The sequence below is a fragment of the Perissodus microlepis genome, chromosome 5, assembly GCF_051167445.1.
Source record: "Perissodus microlepis isolate ML-2025 ecotype Zambia chromosome 5, ASM5116744v1, whole genome shotgun sequence".
Lineage (NCBI taxonomy): Eukaryota > Metazoa > Chordata > Actinopteri > Cichliformes > Cichlidae > Perissodus > Perissodus microlepis.
The window spans coordinates 17,067,118-17,086,006 of NC_140465.1; the positions used below are offsets into that span (position 1 = coordinate 17,067,118).

An 18,889-nucleotide genomic window follows, 5' to 3' on the forward strand; every position below is an offset into this window, starting at 1 on the left:
TTTTGCTACTGATAAAAATCAAAAACAAAACCCAAAAAAGACTGAAAATTATCTCAAACTTTGGACATAACTCAAACTCAAAAGTAATTTTGTAATTTTTGAGTTATGTCTTCGATATTTTTGCGATGCCTTGTTCAAAAGTTTGAGATAACAACCTGAAATTTTAAGTTATAGTGTATTTTCCTTCAGTAGCAGACACAAAACATCAAGCCTAGCTTCACAAAGAGACAAAAAAGTTTTCGGAAAATTGTCAGGTACAAAGACTGGACTGAATACTGGACTACTGCTCAAGACTACTTTAAATAATTAGTAAAGTAAACAAGAAAGGCTGGCTCATTGGAAGGAAAATATAGAGAAAACTAATGTGTAATTGCTGCTTTAGCCGGTGTAAACAATTCTCGCGAGATCTAACACGATTGTGTGACGAAAGCGCAAAGGAACTTTTAAATGTGCGCTCTTATCGCCACCTAGTGGTTAATTTTATAACAAACCTTTCTTGGTTCAACTCAATCCATTAATAATAAGTGTAATAAATAATAAGTTTCAGTGCTTTTGTTTACAGACCGGTCTCCGTAGGAGCCGTTTAAGCTGCCGGTCGACGCTTTAATTGCCGTTTCCACCGCGGAGACCCACCAGGTAACAGCTCCTGAACGTCAGGCAGTGCTACTTAAAACAAGCAGCTTAGCTAGATTAACGTTTTATAAATGTCAAATAATTATAGTGATATTGATTTAACTAGTTGGATTGAATATTTTGAGGTAATGATTATTGTTTGCAAACATTCGTGACCGGGAGTTTTGTGGCAGTCAAGCTGCTAGCTAGCACACAGTTATTGCCAAAGTTTTACCGTCAAGGCGCTCCCCCCCCCCCCGCGGAGTGCTTTCACACGATTAATTTAGTGTCACAGCTTTAAAAAAAATACACAAAATCCTACTGTATATAGGTTATTAAAGCTGTGTTTTATTGTTTATCCCGCTAATAATTTTATCACCTAAAATTGCCTCCAGGTGCAACCAGCGGAGTCCAGCCCTGCACTTAGAAACAGATATATTAGACCCACAGGTAACCCTGCAAGTTAATTCATTAATAAACAGGGATAGGTTTGACGAGCTGAACTAATGAATGAATGGCTACTCATTCTGCAGAACTTTGAGATGGAGATACTCAAACTTATTTGAGGCCAGATTATTTTTGTTAATGCTGTGAAAAAAGCTGTTTCTTTGTAAACATACATTTGTATTTAGTTGTAGTTTTGGCTGCAGTATTGGGGTTGATGTGTATTGATTTGTGCAGGGAAATGATAAGCCCATATTCACGCTAGTGTTAGGATTTACGTGATCTTAGTTTGAAAGACAAGGGTTTAAGGTCAGATGATAAAGTAAGACACCCACGCTTTTCCGGAGCCTTTTCCAGGTTAACAGTGCATATGACCACTTAGAGCTGTGGTTCGAGCAGGGAATTATCAGCCCCTAGGGATTAATATTGATAAGTATAGATTTACTCGCATTATTGCTTCTTCTTACAGGGCTAGTTCTTAATCCATCTCCTTTTTAATTGCTAATCAGATGTAGGTAGACCAAAAAAGGTTTTCACCACAACAGGAGAGCTTCATTGAGTCAAATAAGAGTATAAAAATGCTTGCATGACATTCAGTGCAGAAGCTCCACTGCTGAATGTGGTGTCCTTGTTGGTAGAACATGCCAACACTGATAAAACGAGCTGGTAAGATTGGAGAGATATGATTACTGTGGAATGAATTTTTAAGAAATTCTCTTAACCAGGTAACCCAGTGTTGGGCCCACTTTATGTAGAGTTAATGTTGTGTAGAAGCTAATAAAATGATCATCATTGCATGAGAGCCAGTCCGTGGTCATTTTTATCAAGAAGCTTATCCAGATGTGTTCATTCCTTTTCTAACTGCGTTTTGGATCAGGATCTTAGACATGGATAGCAGAAGAAAGAAGGTGGCCTTCAGCTGGCTCCGAACTACAGTCACTTCACCAGCACATCGTCAGGGTGGAAACGCTGACTCAGTCACACCGCCTTGCCGGACCATAACGCAAAATGAAGATTCAGAAACTTTGCCCTGCAGTGATTCTCCAGGATCTGCGCAGCTTGGAGCACTGAGTCTGGATACTCCCAAGAGAAAAGCCGAGGTGCTCTCTGAAAGTCTGCCCTCTGTAGGCAAACTTAAGCTGCGGAAGCTTTCCAGAAAAAACAGTGAAACATTTAAAACTTTGAAGGTAAACCTTTGCCATTGGATTATAATTTTAGATTGAATGTTTTGAATCTATCTTGAGTCTCACAAGTTGCTTGGTTCCAGTGAATACATTATCTGTTTGTGGTTAATTTGGCACAGGACAAACCTATGAACACCTCAGCCGCACAGCTAGAGTCCAAAAACATCCAGAAAGCTTCACCACCTCCACCCCACTCTTTTATCTTGAAGAAGAAAGACAGGACACCTGAGGAGGGATTAAAGGCTATCTGCAGGAAGGCACTGATGGCAGCCCTTGGAAACACAAAAACAACGTGCAGCACTACTAATATCATCAGAACTGACATGAACAGCTTGTCTTCACCTCTGCAGACTGAACGTCCCAGTCCAGCCTACCTTGAGACAACCATTGTGGATACTAACAGCTCCTGGAGCCAGTATGACAATGCACCTGAGGACCGAGGCGGTAGCAAAGGAGATCAGTGGCCCACCCCTCAGGTGTTGGAAGACTCAGACATCAAAGGTGATGCTTCAGAGCCAAAGACAGATGGAAGGGTAAGCAACTACAACTTGTAATAAAAGTAATATAGCATTTCTTCTCGTTATAATGTTTTAGTTGTGCATTGGTTGTTATTAATTCTAAAGTAGCTTCAGTTTTTATTTTAAAATGTTTTTAAATGTATCATACCATAAAATTATCAATAGCGCTGAATCAAGATTTTGTTTTTCAGCGTTTTGTGGTTGAAGGAGAGGATTTTCCCAGGATGTTTGTTAGTGAGGACTCTGTTTCTCTGGAGAAGACCTTCCAAGACAGACCATTTCCTCCAGAAAATGAACTGGAAGCTGAGGACCATGACTCCGCCCTCCCTGCACTAGAGTACATACCAGATTCTTCATCTCGTTTCTCATCTGACCAGAGCTGTGATCAACATCAAACTTTAGTCGATAGTGAGGGAGGTGTAACTCCCACTTTTACGTTTACACCCTCTAATGAAACCACTGGGACCCTTGAGGCAGCTGCTAAAGACATGGAGGTGCCTTTCTCATCACCACAGAGGAAAGTTTTTGTCTCACTGAAGCAGCCCCACTCACCGCACGTGAGCGTTTTAAATGCATCTGCAGTTGAGGCTGACAATATTTGCTCATCCATCATTAGGGGACGTTCATCGGATCCCTTTGCTCTGCCCCGACACTCAAATATGGGAGCGTCAAAGCTGTGCTTCGACCCCACAGCCTCACGCAGGCAGTCGGACGGTGTTTTCCGCATGCGTTACCCTGGTTACTCCTCATCTCATACTTGGACTCCTAGAAGACTGTCCTTGGGGGCTGAACCTTTATGGACCAGCTACCCCTGCTCGAGCAGTGAAGCTGGCTTCATAGACACGCATTGCCATCTGGACATGCTCTATGGAAAACTTGGCTTCTGCGGGACGTTCAGCAGCTTTCGAAGGCTGTACCAGAGTGGCTTCACTGGAGAGTTTCAAGGCTGTATTACAAACTTCTGCAACCCAGATATCATGGTGAAAGAGGCGCTGTGGGAAGGTCTGCTGGCTGAAGACATGGTATGGGGGGCATTTGGGTGCCACCCGCATTTTGCCAAAAACTACTCGAGTATTCAAGAGCGCAATATACTGACGGCGATGAGGCATCCAAAAGCCGTGGCCTTTGGTGAGATGGGCCTGGACTACTCCTACAAAAACTCTACTGACACCTCAACGCAGAAAGAGGTAAGGTAAAATCTGAAATGGATTTTCTAATTTGAGACTCAGTTTTTCTTGAGCAGCGTATGCCTGGATATTGAAAATAAGAATGTCGTGGTCTTTGTTTTGTTTCTCTGCTTCTCTGTGAAGGTGTTTGAGCGGCAGCTGCGTTTGGCCGTGGCCATGCAGAAACCTCTGGTGATCCACTGCAGGGATGCAGATGACGACCTGCTGAAAATCATGAAGAAGTGTGTTCCCAGGGAGTACAAAATTCATAGGTGTGTTGTGTGTGGAGTAAAACCCTTTAAACTCAGTTTTTCTTTTTATAGCTTCTTCTTAAAATTAATTGTTTATTTTTTTGTAAGAAATTCAAATGTTTCAGTTTAGAGAAATAAGATAAAGGCTTGCACTTTATTTTTGACTAGCCTTTTTGTAATTGTCTCGTAATAGTTGTCATTTTTCGATGGTGATGAAGAAGAACAGAAAACTGTCATAAAGTGAATTTGAATTATTTAATATGTCTGAAACACAACAGCTGTTCTGCTCATTTCCACATCAGAACTGACAACCTGAGGATTTTTAAACTCTAAAGACCTTTGGAGTTTAAATCTTAGGAGTTTAAATCTTAGTGCCTTTTATCAGAATTTTAATTTGAATTACGTTGTGCTTTCCAGGCACTGTTTTACAAACAGTTATCCAGTGATTGAGCCCTTCCTGGCAGAATTCCCCAATTTGTATGTGGGATTCACAGCCCTAATCACCTACTTGAGGGCTACAGAGGTCCGAAATGCCGTTTCCCAGATCCCTCTGAATCGCATTGTGTTGGAGACAGATGCGCCATATTTCCTGCCAAGACAGGTATGTGTAGATAGAGGCTCGGGAAATCCAAAACGCACATCTTGTGTCATTAATGAAAGAAAAGGTTTCTGCCATTTTTTTTTAAATTGCAAAATATTAGAAATGTATTATTGAACAAACTAGAGGTATGTCATACAGTTTATTAGGTACGCCATGCTAGTGCTGGTTAAACCTGCTTTTGCCTTCAGAGGATCTTTAATTCTTTGTGGCACAGACTCAACAAGTGGTCAGTTCTCAGAGAGTTTGGTCTCAGATCACAACACGGAAATGCCCACTTTGCTATCAGATTAAACATTTGAACAGTCTTATGTTACCAAGATATGATCACAAAAGATCCTGTTACCATTATGTTCAGTGGTTTTTATTTTGTTTTGTTTTGTTTTTTGTTAAACCAGCATAAAGGAGGATGAAAGGTATATAATGGTATGACGACAGTCTTGGGAAAACAAAGAAAGTTTGATCTATATCAGAATCAGATGTAAAGCATCAGAGCTGATTTTTAACAGACAACATCATCATACTGTGTGCAGCAGATCCAGCCGTGGAGACGTTTTTATTCCACCATGCTTCTGAAAAGAACCTCCTGCCTATTGGCCGGTCTCTTGTGTTCCTTGACTGCTTGATCTCTTGTTGATCTGAAACTAAAATTTTCACTCCAAGAGTGGAGTGAAACTGGGCACATATTTATATTTCTATTGAGTCTAAAACTACTATCAGAATTTAAAGCAAATATCCGTGTTGTTATATTCGAGGTATTAATTATTATGAGACTCCATGTTGACCTTTTTGAATGTCATGCTCTTTAACAGGTTGGGAAAGGTGTCTGCCAGTTTTCCCATCCTGGAATGGGCATCCATACTCTGCGGGAGCTGAGCCTACTGAAGGGGGAAGACATGGCCACTGTCCTTGACACCATCCGAAACAACACCACACAGCTGTATGGTATATGACCTTCAGAGAAAACGCTGCAAACTGGCAAGAAAGAAGAGAGACGTTTCCTGTTTTTGTTTTATATTTGTCAGTTCTCCATATATGGATGTTGACATGTGGAGAAGAAATCTCATTTTAAACAACCTGAAAGAGAAAAAGGAGACAAGCCTGAAAAATATCTCTTGTCTAACAGAGATCCAAGTGTATAATTGTTTATCTGAATATTTCTTTTATGCCATTGTTATTACAGATTAATTTTTAAGCAGTTTGTGTTTTTCTTTGTGTGTTTCTGTAGTTTTACATTGCTCGCTTGTTTGGTTTGCTGGACGTTTGGCTGCCTTGGTGTGATGCAGTAGAGATGCATTAAAAGTCTTTATAATAGTGCTTCTTTTTTCTCTGAGACATGTTTTGTTAAATTAGTCATCAGTGCGAACACTGGTGCTGATGGAGGAGCGCACGGAGACAGGAAAGCATAGTCTACAGTGGAGCAAACGTGTACACTGAACAAAGCCGATTCTGCATTGAGGAAAGGAGAGGGGCTGCGGGAGCGGTCCATTACGCCACTTTAATGACGCCCTGCTCGTCACACACATTTGTCTGAGTGCTCTTTTTTTTCTTTTTAAATCTAAACAATATCAAGAGTGAACAGATATGTGTTCATCCTGCCAGTTTTTTTTTTTTTTTTTAGCATATTTCTTATTATAGAGCCTTTAAAAAGGTCAGAGTAAACTCTGTCACTGAGGTTTGGACAAGATGTTCTTCAACATCCTTCTTCCTTTTTTTTTTTTTAAAAACATGGTCATTTTGTGTTTTGTAAGACATTTAGACTTTTAATTGTAGCTTTAAAGGTACCAGTTAAGTCTTTACTCAAGTGTTTGCATCCTAAGCATCTGTTTCTCTTTAATATTTTTAGCTCATACAACCAAAGTTTACATGGTGAGACATTCATGATCCATGATATCATGAGGGTCAGAATTTAATCAAACTGGCACACGGTGGTCACCTAATGGGTCTTCACCCAAATCATACTCAAAGTCAAGCATAATGTTTATGCACAAGGCTTACACTTTATTCTCCCTGATGTATTCAACAATATTCAGGTCAGGTTAGCAAAGTGGTTAACAAAACATTCTTATTAATAAATTTTGCGTGCAAAAAGACATTCCCAGGCCAGTCGAGAGATATAATTGACTGGCCTGGGAATGTCTTGGTGTTCCCTGAGCTGCGCTGGGGAGAAGTCTGGGCTTCTCTGCTTAGGCTGCTGCCCCCCACGGCCAGCCCAGCCCAGGGTGAGTGACGGAAAATGGATGGACAACTGTTTGTGAGGTTCCTTGACTTCTCAGTGGATTTTAATTGTTAGTTTTTGCAGTACAGCTAATTACCACCAAGAAAACTTACTCTGTTATTCACCCATCAGGTAACCTGTGAATCATGAACCGCATGAGCTGTTGCATCACAGACCTTCTGATTTAAAGACTCATTAAATATAATACAGTGAGACAAAAGGTTGATTGATGCTTTATTGTATAAGGCATACCGGAATCCTAAAGAGACAGATGGTACAGTGTGTGCTGTAGTGATCTATACAGGGTATCATTTTTTACAGGTTGACTAACATTAGATCGTATTTCTCTGCCGACACAGGAGTTTTAATAATGAATGCAAAATGTCAGAGTGTGAGTTAAACATTTGGGTGTTTGGGAGACATTTTTCCTAAAGCTGCACCCCGGGAAATTCATAATGACAGCTGAACCAACCCCTTGATGATGAACATAATCTTTGAGGCTGAAATCTCCAGGAAATGCTATTTGGCTGATTGATGTGTTCCATTTTACACACAGGGTCACATGGTAAGCATTTTAATGTTTTAGGCATCATTCATTTATCTTGTATTTCATGTTATTTAACCACAGTCTAATAACTTAGATAACTAAAGCTGATTATGGAAAACACTGACACAGTCTCTGATCTTCAACGAGGAGATGGTCTCTCTGGGGAAAATAATATATATATATATATAAATATATTGTAATATTTAAAGGAAACACTTTTTTTAATGTATAAACCAGAAAGAAGGGACAACCTGCTGATTCTGTGTTTCCCAGCAGGCGTTGCACAATCTCCTGCAGCTCTACAATGTAGTCCGCCAAGTCTTCTGCTCTCAAGGTGACGCCAATTTCAAAGGGCGCACTTATCTGGTCAGAAGAGAAAAAAACACAAAGCTGCAGGATTGACTGCTGGGAGATGGGCTGTATTTGTTTTGTATTTTTCCCCAACTCACTGTCATGGTTTTGTCCTCATTGGTTTGATTTGGCTCCTCCATGGCTTGGCGACCGATTCTGGAGGACTTCACTTTGTTCTGTGATTTAAAAATGACATCTCATCATTGTTATGAAATAATTTCCACTTAAGAGGTTTAATTAACATAAGAAAACCTCCCTAATTCAAATGGCATGGGTGAGGTACAGTGCAGAATAATGCCACTGGTTGGTTGGTGAGTTCACAGTCTAAATAGCTGGTAGAGTTTTAATTTTTAGTCCATCTTAAAGCTTTGGTGGTTATGATGGGTGATAATAAGTTTAAACTCAAAGGCTGAAAACAAAAAACATGAAGCATTGAAATATTTATAGGGTATTACAAGCGTTAAAAAGAAACCAAAACTGAGTGAAGTTTTCATAAAGATTTTATAAAAATGTAGTTTAAAAAAAAAAGATAAATTAGGACAGAAAGTATCTCACCTGAGGTTTCTGTGATGGGCTGAGGAAGCTTGAGCCTGCACTGGTTGACTTGCACCACAAGGTCAAGGAACACAAGAGAAAAGCCAACAGGCAGGTGTTTCTTTTCAGAAGCATGGTGGAAGAAAAACGTCTCCACTGCTGGATCTGCTGCACACAGTATGATGATGTTGTCTATTAAAAATCAGCTCTGATGCTTTTCACCTGATTCTGATATGGATCTAACTTTCTTTGTTTTCTGTCCGTCTTCGTACCTTTATATACCTTTCATCCTCCTTCATGCTGGTTTAAAAAAAAAAAAAACACTGAACACAACGGTAACAGGATGTTGTGTGATCATATCTTGGTAACATAAGACTGCTCAAATGTTTAATCTGATAGCAAAGTGGGCATTTCTGTGTTGTGATCTGATATGAGGTCTGATGGACATCTTATCAGTGGGCTATGGACAGAATAGTATTGCAGTCACAGACTTCTACAGCAGCACTGACTCTCAGGCAAGAGCTGTAATAAAGTTAGCAATAATCTAATGTTTGATTAGACAGGAAACTTAAATTTATATCAGCATAGTGTTATCATTACATCAGTGCTCAGCTGGAATGAATGCTACTTTAATATCTCTGAAATAAACAAATAAACCAAAGTAACTGGAGCGGATATTGACACAGCCATGTGGCATTTGATTTACAAGGATTTTCACTCACATTTACATGTTTGTGTTGTGTAATTGTGCTTTCAGTGGAACTGTGATGGTTCAAAATGGTTTTTAGTTTTTAAATCAACAGCCTACTAATTGACAAAATACACGAAGCCTAAAGCATCATGCATAAGACACAGTATGAAGGACAGTTTATATGAAATGGAAAAACTTGCATTGGTCAGACAGCTACTCCAAGAAGTGTAATTACATTTCTTTGATTTAGGAAAGTAATCTGTATTTAATATTTTTCTTATTTAGGCATCACACCTATCATATGGTTACTCAATACTTTGTTAGGTACACGTGTCCAATTACTCAGGACGATTATCTAATCAGCCTCAACTCAATACATTTACCCATGTAGACATGATCTAGACGACCTGCTGAAGTTCAAATGGAAGATCAGAATGAGGAAGAAAGGTGATTTAAGTGACTTTGAGTATGGCATGGTTGTTAGCACCAGATGGCCTGGCCTGAGTATTTCACAACCATCTATAGGGTTTACAGAGAATGGTCTGAAAAAAGAGAAAATAATCATTGACTGGTAGTCAAGCAGTAACTCGGTCCCTCGTTACAGCCAATGTGCACAGAAGAGCATCTCTGAATTTGCAGCACATTCAATTTTGAAGCAGATGGGTTACAGCAACAGAAGACCGCACTCGGTTTCTCAGAATAGGAAAATGAGGCTGTGCCATTAAGATGTTCAGGAAATAAACAATAAACAGTCTGAAAGCAAGGCAGCACGGTGGCACGGTCGTTAGCACTGTTGCCGCACAGCAAGAAGGTCCTGAGTCTTTCTGTGTGGAGTTTGCATGTTCTCCCCGTGTTTGCGTGGGTTCCCTCCGGGTACTCCGGCTTCCTCCCACCGTCCAAAGACATGCAGCTTGTGGGGATAGGTTAATTGGATAAACCAAATTGCCACTAGGTGTGAATGTGTGAGTGTGAATGGTTGTCTGTCCCTGTGTGTTGGCAGGGTGTACCCTGCCTCTCGCCCTATGACAGCTGGGATAGGCTCTAGCGCTCCCCGCGACCCTGAAAAGGATAAGCGGAAGCATGTATCCATCCTGTCTCATAACAGCAGATCAGTCTGCAGGGGACATTTTTGTCCCCCTCAATACCAACTGATCATCCTTTAATTTCCACAGCTTACCTGAGTATTGTTGCCGACCATGTCCACCCCTTAATGAACACACTGTACCCATCTTTTGATGAAAACTCTCAATTTCAAAAACAAACCCCCCAAACACTTTTGGGACGTGTTTAATTTTCATTGAGGAAATGGTAAGTTTATCCAAAAAAGCTTCTACCCAACAAAGGTGCAGACACTTTTGTCCTCCTAAACATATTGAAATTGTGTTGGATTCTAAACCTTGGATTAATGCCAATAGCCCTGTTGCAATTAAAGGCAATTTTCATAACTATCTCGCACATAAATGCATATAATCACCAATAAAGCAAAAAAGACAAGAAAAAGAAAACTATAAAACTACTAAAAGTCGTGCAGGAGGGAGAAGACTCCCTCCTGCACGACTTTTTTTCTTCCTTATAAAATCTGTTTTCCTTTATCTAGACTAGACAATAGTCAGCTCATTTTAGTTTATAGTTACTTTTTAACAAAAACGGTGAAAGTAAGAATGAACGTTTGAAACGGAAATGCGTGCAGTGTCGGAGAGACGCCACTAGTTGGCTGTAAAGCGACAGTTTGGTAGCAACAGAAATACCAACGAAGAAGTCGGACTGCAGCAAACAGCAACAAACTGGAGATTAAGGTGTAGGGGAAATGGATAAAAAGAAGAAACCTTTAGACGTGACTGCTTCATCGGTGAGTTGAATGTACAGGCAGCTCTTCAAATATTTGTTTGACAGAAACTGTAGATGCTTAAGCTTAATTATACGGATAAACATAGCTAACTTACTCTCATGGTTGCTAGCAGCACATAAAACGAGCATGGACTGTATTCAGAAGAAATACATAACGTTTGTTAGTTTTTTTTTTCTTTAGAGAATAAACAGCTAAACCTTAAATTTCGGTTTTATTTCGTGCAGCTAGTGGACCTTAAAGCTGAGCTGTACAGGAAACAGGAGCAGTTCAAACGGGAGAAACTTGGACAAGAAACTTCTGGAGCAGGATTCAAAGCAAAATCAAAAGATAAGGTACAGCACGAGTGATTTCAGAACACTTTTTTTTATAATGGTGTGCAATGACTGACTCACGTTTCTAATTTTCCTCTCCACATGTTCCTCTGCAGAAGCCCAACATCTGGAATAAACAAAATGCGGGTGTTTCAGCAAGAGCTGCTAAAGATGCAGAGCAGCTGGAAGAGGAGCGGAGCACCATCGATACAGCAAGGTGAGTTCAGTACTGCTGAAGTTTTTCTGTATAACAGGTGGGAGACCAAAACCTCTCACGGCTTTTTTTCTACTCTCTCGACAGGCGTAAGTTGGAGGAGAAGGCGAGACTCTACGAACAGATGACTAAAGGAGACTTTCCTGGTTGGTGAACTGTTTGTGCCTTATGTCTGTTACAACAGCGTCAAAGTGGGCATACTTTGTATTTACCTTGTTGTGTAACTCATCAGATGAAGAGACGGAAGGGCTGTTCCTTGTTGACTTCACCCAGAAGATTATTGACAAAAAGAGAGAAACACTTGCCCAGAAGGAGAAAGAGGACGAGGAGCAACTCAGCTCATCACACGTCCCTCCTCCTGAGAACCCGGATGAAGAATGGTAACTTCACATTGATTGCATTCATCAATATTCAACTTGTGCTGGCATCATATAACATATCAATATTAGGCTTATATGTTTTCCAGTATTTGCTAATACATTATATTGCCAAAAATATTCGCTTGTCTGTCTTGAGTGGCATTCCTTTCTTAATCCATAGGGTTTAAGATAATACTGGCCCACGCTTAGCTTCATATCTTTCAGCTTTCCACAGGTTTAGGAGTGAGTTTATGGGAATTTTTGACTATTCTTTTAGAAGCACATTTGTAAGGTCAGACAATAATATTTGATGAGAAGGCCTGGCTCATAGTTGGCACTCTAATTCAGCAGTGGTCAGGATTCTGTGCAGGCCAGTCAAATTCTTCCACTCCAAACTTGCTCATCCAAGTCTTTATCAACCTTGCTTTGTGCACTGGTGCTCAGTCATGTTGGAACAGGAAGGGCCGATCCCCAAACTATTTCCACAATATTAAAAGAATGAAATTGTCAAAAATGTCTCAGTATGCAGAGTTCCTTTCACTGGAACCAAGAAGCTGAAACCACTGCTGTAGAATCCAGTGGCAGCTGCTCGGCCATAGAAACTCATTCCATTATGCTGGCTACCCACTGTTCTTGAGCTAATCTGAAGGCCACATGAATTTTGTAGGTCTGTAGCGATTGACTCTGCAGAAAGTTGGCGACCTCTGCACAATGTACACCTCAGTATCCGCTGACCCTGCTCTGTGAATTTACATGGTCTACCCCTTCATGGCTGAGCTGCTGCTGTTCACAGTTAGTTCCATTTTGTTATAATACCAGTAACAGCTGAGTGTTGAATATTTAGTAGCGAGTAAATTTCACAATTGAACCTGTTGCACAGGTGGTAAGGAGCTCCTAAGAGCGACCCATTCTTTCAAAAATGTTTGTAGAAGCACCTGGGGCTTGCCACCTTTTGTTTTTAGAACAGAAGAAGCCTCTTGTATAAGAGCTGAGACATCTTCACAAACTTAGTTCAGTTGCCTTTTTTTTTTTTTTTAAGTTTTCTAGACTACCATGAACTGAATGATTGAGAAGCCAGAAAGTTTTTATCAGCCACTATATGCAAATAACAATTTTTGCTCTGCGAATATAGAAGGAGTGATCAGACTCTATCACTGCTTTTTGACATTACAGATAAACAAAAGGCCTTGTGTTATTTGTCACAATATTTAAAAAAACAAAAACAACTATTTTTTTTCTCTGCAGGGTGGACTTTGTTGATGCTTTGGGACGATCTCGGCGGTGCATGAAAAAAGACCTGCCAGACTTTAAGAAAATGGACCAAGACCTTCAAGGGAAAGGGTAATTATTTATGTATTGTAATTTTTTTTTTTAAAGATTTGTGTGATCTTTTTTTTTTCTTCAAGGACGTTAATGAAATATTTGAAACTCTTAACTCTTTTGGATATGCCTGGTCCCTGAAGAAAAGCTTCATCAGACAAGACATTACTCTCAGAAGACATGCGACGAGAGCTACAGAGGCAGGAGTGGGAGAGGGAGGAAGAGGAGGCAATGAAAAGGCCTGTTGGACCGATTCACTATGAGGATATCAGACAACAGGGTTAGTGTCACAGCAAAGAGCTTTGAGCCCTTACATTGTCTTTCACTCAGTCAGCCACAAGGCGATTTGTTTGTGGGTACAGATTAGTATTGAGCCTGTGTCATCTTTCCTCATAGTTGGCTACAGAGTTAATGATGATCTTGAGAGTTTGAAGTTAGATCTTTGTGGGTTTTGCTTAATCGCCACTGAATTCTTTGCCAAATAATATATACCAAAAGAATTTATGGACTGAAAATAAGGTCTTTTTTTATGCTACGCTACACTTTGAAACAGAGGAAGTTTGGTTTGCAGGTTTGAAACTGTTGTCTTACTGTTGTTGTTCTTATCTCAGAGGCTCGGGACCTTGGTGTGGGGTACTACGCATTCTCTCAGGATCAGGAGCAGCGGCAAAAACAGAGAGAAACTCTGGACATGCTTAGAGATCAGGTGAGCTATTAAACACATGTAAAATGCCGGCCCAGGACAGCATTATGGTTTCAGATAGAGGGATGGACATATAGATATTCTATTCATCCCAGGGGAATGACTGTGTTATAGCAGCAGCATAAAGAATTAAAAAAAAAAACATTGATAAAAGCACCACGGGCCCATATTGAAGGCTTTGTTATGTGAGGAAGTGCAAAATTGTACATACAAGAGAAAGAGATAATTTGATAACAATGAAGAGAATTAATAAAGGAATTATTTAACTGTTTACAACACTGAAAATGTATAATGTAATAAAAATATTTAGATTGTGATTGTCATTTAAATTAGATCCATCAGGAATTATTTATTACTTTATAATCTAATAAGTGTTTTATTCCACCTGTTCTGTCCTGCAGACTACAGATCAGCGCACAAAGAGAGAACGACTGAAGGAGAGGAAGCAGGCCATCCTACAGGCTCGACTAGCCAAGGTAAGGCAGAGGAAGATTAAGAAGGCCAAGCTGGATGGTACAGAGGAAGAGGAGAAAGAAGAGGAGAATGAAGGTTCGGATCTGCACGGCTGTTTGTGTAGAAAATTTGTTTGCAGGCTTCAGTTCAATGATCACACAAATGCTAGTAAGAACAGTTATGAATTCTTGGTTTCAGGAGAGGAAGAGGAATTTGAAACAACAGGGACCTCCCCTCAACCAGAGGAGTGCCCAGAGGTCAGCATACTCAAGAAGGTGGAAGTGGAGATCCAGGAGAGGAGAGACACCAAACCAGGAGTTCCTCATGTCAGAGAGTGGGACAGAGGCAAAGGTAAGTCTCATTAAAAAAAAACAAAACACTTTCATGTTATGAATATAATAAACATGCTGTATGTTTCAGCTAGATAACACGTTAAATAGGATGTTTTCTTTTCTGTCGATGATGAAGTTAATTCATTATTTAGATACAGCGGTTTCTGTGTCATGCATGCTGGGTCACTGGCATGATTTAACTGGGACCCTTGACTCAAACAGAGACATCATTGATATTATTAGTAACACTTGTTTGTCCTTCTGTAACAAATCAAAATGTGTTGTGAAAAACCCAAAGTTCAAGTCCCCAGCTGATAGTTATAGTATGATATACAGTACTCCAATAAAAAGACTATTTGGTTTTCCATTTGATGAGCTCACACTGCTTTAGGCTGTAGTAATGTTGAGATGTGTATTTTTTTTTTTTTTAATTTGTGGAAAGAGAGTCTCATTTATAAAACTGCTAAAAGAAGTACAAATTCACAAAAGCTGAAGATATTTGTGTGCCAAAAACCAGCAGTCAGCGTTCCTGTTATAGATAATAGACCACGCGGAAATGTGTGGTCAGCCTCATACTCTGCCCTCTGCACACCCACATTCAGCCAACAATGGTGACGCCAAGCACCTCATGACATTTGATGCATAGAGAAGAGCCAGACCCCACAGTGCTCATTGCTTGTATTTCCCTTTCCTTGATCTGCATTATGAACAGGACTCATAATGACTGTGTGAGAGCTTTTATTGACTTAATGCAGTCTATGAGCAGGTGGTGAAGGCAAGTCAGGTCAGGTGCCAGTAAATGTCAGAGGTGACTGACTGCTGTGTGCTGTCACAGTTGCACTGTTGTTGCACTTTTATGCAATTTGTTAGTGCTCCTTTGCTCTTTGAACCAGGGCTGATAATCACCTTTAATATCAGGGAAAGGCAAGTCTACAACTATCTATAACTCCAACTGAGCTGTGCTCCAAAGTCAGCCTCTTCTGACTATAAAAATGACTACCACCAGCTGTTCATCCTGAAGTTTCCAGCTTCTATTATTAGCACAGCACAAGTGGATGGAAGTAGTTATTTATTTGCACCCTTCTGCCAGTTTTCTGGAAATTCCATTCATATTTGCTTGGCTGTTTGTATCAAAGCCTAGCTAGTTCTTCTAATAAATTCAGCACCATCCAATAATAGATTTACAGATTGGCTTTATGTCACATTTAGGTGGAGTTTTAAGGATCAAGGCACCTCTGTTTTCTGGAATGTAACCTCCCTAACATTAGCTTTTGTCTTTGTTTCCTTTCAGAGTTCATGTTTACTGAGTGGAAAAGTCGGCGTCGGGAGGAGCGGGATTCTGAATTTGCACCTCCGTCTGCATACTTTGCAGATGACAAGAGGCCGAAACCAGGAAAGTATAAAAATGAGGAGAATAAATCCAACATGTCCTTCAAGTGGGCAAGAGCTCCAGGAGGAATCTCTGAGAGCAAAGCAGAACCACAACCTCGGTCTAAAACTGCATCTTCACCTCCTGAACCTCAACCAAACCCTCCCCCGTCTGCACAGCCACCGCCCTCAGACAGCTCGTCGCTGTCGGCTCCCCCCTTTCATCCCCAGTATCCCCCTCACCCGCTATTTTATCCTCCATTTCCTCCTCCACCTACTCCTCAGTTTGCAAGCCCACCTCACCTCCTTCCTCCATTTCCACCACCGTTCCCACATCAATATCCACCCCAGTATCCACCTCAGGTGCAGAGCCAGGCGCAACCTGCAGGTGACAGCCAAACCCAGCAACTCCACCAGGGCCCTCCTCAAAGTCTGGATGACATGTTGTCCTTCTACAGGAACTCCACCTGATGTCTAAATACTGCTTGATGTGTAGTTGGGTCATATTGTGAGTTTAAACACTGCTCTTTTTTTCTCGCTCTTTGTTTATAGAGTAAATCACAAAAACAATAAAACACAATATGTCAGCTTTTTGGAGTTTAGATATTTAATAAATATCAAGAGTGCATCATTTGTGTTTGTGTGTATTTTGGTCACAGAGGGGAAAAATGATTAATTTCTGCTCAAGCACTGCACGTGAATATCAAAACTTTAATCCAGCTACGAAGAATGACTGAGGGGATGTCATGCAATGCCTTGTTACTTCAGGGTCAGAGGTCAGGCAGAGACCAGTGACCTGAAGCCAGCTGAGATCTTCTGCCTTGACCTGAAATACTGAAGTTACACCGTTTTCTGGAGAGAAATGATCAAAAATGAATTGTCATCGTGCAGGTGACTGCTGTTCAAAACCCCACAAGGCTAGCCGCTCTGATCGAAACTGTGGGAAGAGCGGTGAGTGCACTGAACGAAATATGGGAAAGATCTTCGAGGAGCTCACGGCTCTTAAAACAGAGCTACACCTGGAGACCAGTGATGGACATTAGGACGAGTGTAAAATGGATGCAGTTCGTTCGACCTAAACCAGTTACCTCCATCTCTAATGCGGCTATGCCTCCACCCCCGACGGCGCCAGCTGCTTGAAGGTTGACGCCGAGGAGAACAACAACATTCTTACAGGAGAGACGATAATGAGAACGAACTGACTCTCTGCCCTATTCATCAAGGCCACCTGCGTAGGACTGTTGATCTTTGCCTAACAGGCGAAAGGACACTCTCTCAGGTTGAACTCAGGACACACACCCCGACACGCACACATGCACACTGATACTGATATGCAGTCACCACACTCCCTTCCCCGGATCCAACGCCTCCTCCCATGCTTACCTCCCTCGATGGAGACAGCGGCTCAGCTGGAGGCGCGAGGAACTGCAGCGTTCGCGACCGCTGTGTACATCTGCGTAATCCCCGCCCTTATGGTCTTTGTCTGTGTTTCATGGCGTATAGTGTGATGATATCTGTGCTTCTTTATGTGCTATGGAGTTTCCTGTTTTCTCCTCATGATGACTCCCTTGTTGGAAGTCATCATGGGCAGAAACCCTTTTTTTTCTCCTGAACTTTGCCCCTATATGTTACATATCTCACTGTCTACCCCTTTTTTGCTCCTTAGCCTGACCTGTCTCCCCAATGGAAGTTTGTATATTGTATGTATTGTCTGTATGGTCGACTAGGTCTGTCATTTCAGCTGCAGGCAACTGCAACTGACAAATAAAGCTTATCCTATCCTATAAAGTTAAAACCATTTGTGGGTTTTTGCTTAGATGAAGATCAACCGTTCTTTTATGAGTAATCAAAACAAAAATCCTGCTAAATCCTTCCAAGGGGTTCATAAATTTTTCTTGCAAGAGTATATCACAAAATGATTCATATTTGTGTTTAATGTCAGTCGGCTCACGGAGCTGTTTGGAATCTGGGAGTGTGTAATTTAGTTGCAGTATATAAATATCCACCAGATGGTACCACATACACTTTTATGTGAAGTTCAAGTGACGGTGCATTGATTTCTTCACTATTTCTTTAAGAGTTGCAGTAGCCTTTGTTAGTTGTTTATTTACTGAGTATTTATTAATGAAATTCTTATGCTTTGTCTCAAAACTGGCTTCGGCATAGCATCTTCAGATGCCTTGATTTATTCCTTTGCCAATCCAAACTGGGAAACTTTTTTTTCTCCAATCTTCTCTTGGAAAAACATGCTTGAATAAAGGTGCAGTTATGGTGAGCCTGTGTGAATATTAGCCTCAGTTTCCTGTTCTTATTTGACAGGAGTGGTCTTCTGCTGCTGTGGCCCATCTCTAATATTTGATATGTGCAATCATACCTTGGCTATGAAAACTGTTTATTTAGGTTACTATTTTGTTGCTATGAGCTTGAAGTAGTCTGACCATTGTCCTCTGACCTCTGGCATCAACATGACATTTTCACGCTGAGAACTACCACTCACTGGACATTTTCTTTTTTTCACACCGTTCTCTGTAAACCCTTGAGATGGTTCTGTGGGAAAATCCCAGAAGAGGAGCAATTTCTGAAATACTCAGACCAGCCTGTCTGGCACTAACAACTTAAAATCACTTTTTTTTCCCCTTCATTCTGATACTCGGGTTGAACTTTAGCAGGTCTTCTTGATCATGTGTACATGTCTAAATCCAGGCCATCGTTCATCTTTGGAGAGAATTTAGCAGAGCCCAATATAACAACTGCTCAGCTAAATAACCTCACATCACTGTTATGGGAGTGACTCAAAACTAGCTTTAATCATGACTTGACTCTGAATGCGGGCTGAATGCAGGCTGTTACATAAAAGCATCTAAAA

At 40.8% G+C, this 18,889-nt stretch overlaps 3 protein-coding genes across 4 annotated transcripts; 2 read left to right on the forward strand and 1 right to left on the reverse strand.

Moving 5' to 3' along the window:
• Window positions 1–647: 647 nt before the first annotated feature.
• On the forward strand, window positions 648–6,084 carry tatdn2 (TatD DNase domain containing 2). The gene is made up of 7 exons (XM_084928352.1): window positions 648–1,722; window positions 1,934–2,243; window positions 2,360–2,773; window positions 2,950–3,945; window positions 4,069–4,196; window positions 4,593–4,776; window positions 5,586–6,084. The coding sequence occupies exons 1-7, from the start codon at window positions 1,643–1,645 to the stop codon at window positions 5,724–5,726; spliced, it is 2,253 nt and encodes a 750-aa protein (XP_084784478.1). The 5' UTR covers window positions 648–1,642; the 3' UTR covers window positions 5,727–6,084.
• Window positions 6,085–7,677: 1,593 nt separating this feature from the next.
• ghrl (ghrelin/obestatin prepropeptide) lies at window positions 7,678–8,558 on the reverse strand. The gene is made up of 4 exons (XM_084927225.1): window positions 8,445–8,558; window positions 7,988–8,065; window positions 7,790–7,901; window positions 7,678–7,697 (listed from the first exon to the last, which is right to left on the reverse strand). The coding sequence occupies exons 1-4, from the start codon at window positions 8,556–8,558 to the stop codon at window positions 7,678–7,680; spliced, it is 324 nt and encodes a 107-aa protein (XP_084783351.1).
• A 2,284-nt stretch (window positions 8,559–10,842) lies between these two features.
• On the forward strand, window positions 10,843–16,651 carry ccdc174 (coiled-coil domain containing 174). Of its 2 annotated transcripts, none has more exons than XM_084928354.1 (11): window positions 10,843–10,963; window positions 11,188–11,295; window positions 11,391–11,491; window positions 11,576–11,634; window positions 11,721–11,868; window positions 13,093–13,188; window positions 13,311–13,447; window positions 13,779–13,873; window positions 14,272–14,419; window positions 14,522–14,674; window positions 15,947–16,651. In XM_084928354.1, the coding sequence occupies exons 1-11, from the start codon at window positions 10,922–10,924 to the stop codon at window positions 16,492–16,494; spliced, it is 1,635 nt and encodes a 544-aa protein (XP_084784480.1). In that variant the 5' UTR covers window positions 10,843–10,921; the 3' UTR covers window positions 16,495–16,651. The 2 variants fall into 2 exon arrangements, with proteins under 2 accessions (XP_084784480.1, XP_084784481.1); XM_084928355.1 differs by having other exon boundaries at window positions 14,272–14,346.
• The last annotated feature ends 2,238 nt before the right edge of the window (window positions 16,652–18,889 follow it).

Bases quoted from the DNA above. Each gene is read 5' to 3' on its own strand.
- tatdn2 (XM_084928352.1), top strand. From the start codon at position 1,643: ATGACATTCAGTGCAGAAGCTCCACTGCTGAATGTGGTGTCCTTGTTG. The intron at 3,946-4,068 runs GTAAGGTAAAAT...TTCTCTGTGAAG, and splicing joins ACACCTCAACGCAGAAAGAG to GTGTTTGAGCGGCAGCTGCG. The intron at 4,777-5,585 runs GTATGTGTAGAT...GCTCTTTAACAG, and splicing joins CATATTTCCTGCCAAGACAG to GTTGGGAAAGGTGTCTGCCA.
- ghrl (XM_084927225.1), bottom strand. From the start codon at position 8,558: ATGCTTCTGAAAAGAAACACCTGCCTGTTGGCTTTTCTCTTGTGTTCC. The intron at 7,902-7,987 runs GTGAGTTGGGGA...TCTTCTGACCAG, and splicing joins ATGAGGACAAAACCATGACA to ATAAGTGCGCCCTTTGAAAT. The intron at 7,698-7,789 runs GTTGTCCCTTCT...TATTTTCCCCAG, and splicing joins GGGAAACACAGAATCAGCAG to AGAGACCATCTCCTCGTTGA.
- ccdc174 (XM_084928354.1), top strand. From the start codon at position 10,922: ATGGATAAAAAGAAGAAACCTTTAGACGTGACTGCTTCATCG. The intron at 11,492-11,575 runs GTGAGTTCAGTA...CTCTCTCGACAG, and splicing joins AGCACCATCGATACAGCAAG to GCGTAAGTTGGAGGAGAAGG. The intron at 11,869-13,092 runs GTAACTTCACAT...TTTTCTCTGCAG, and splicing joins GAGAACCCGGATGAAGAATG to GGTGGACTTTGTTGATGCTT.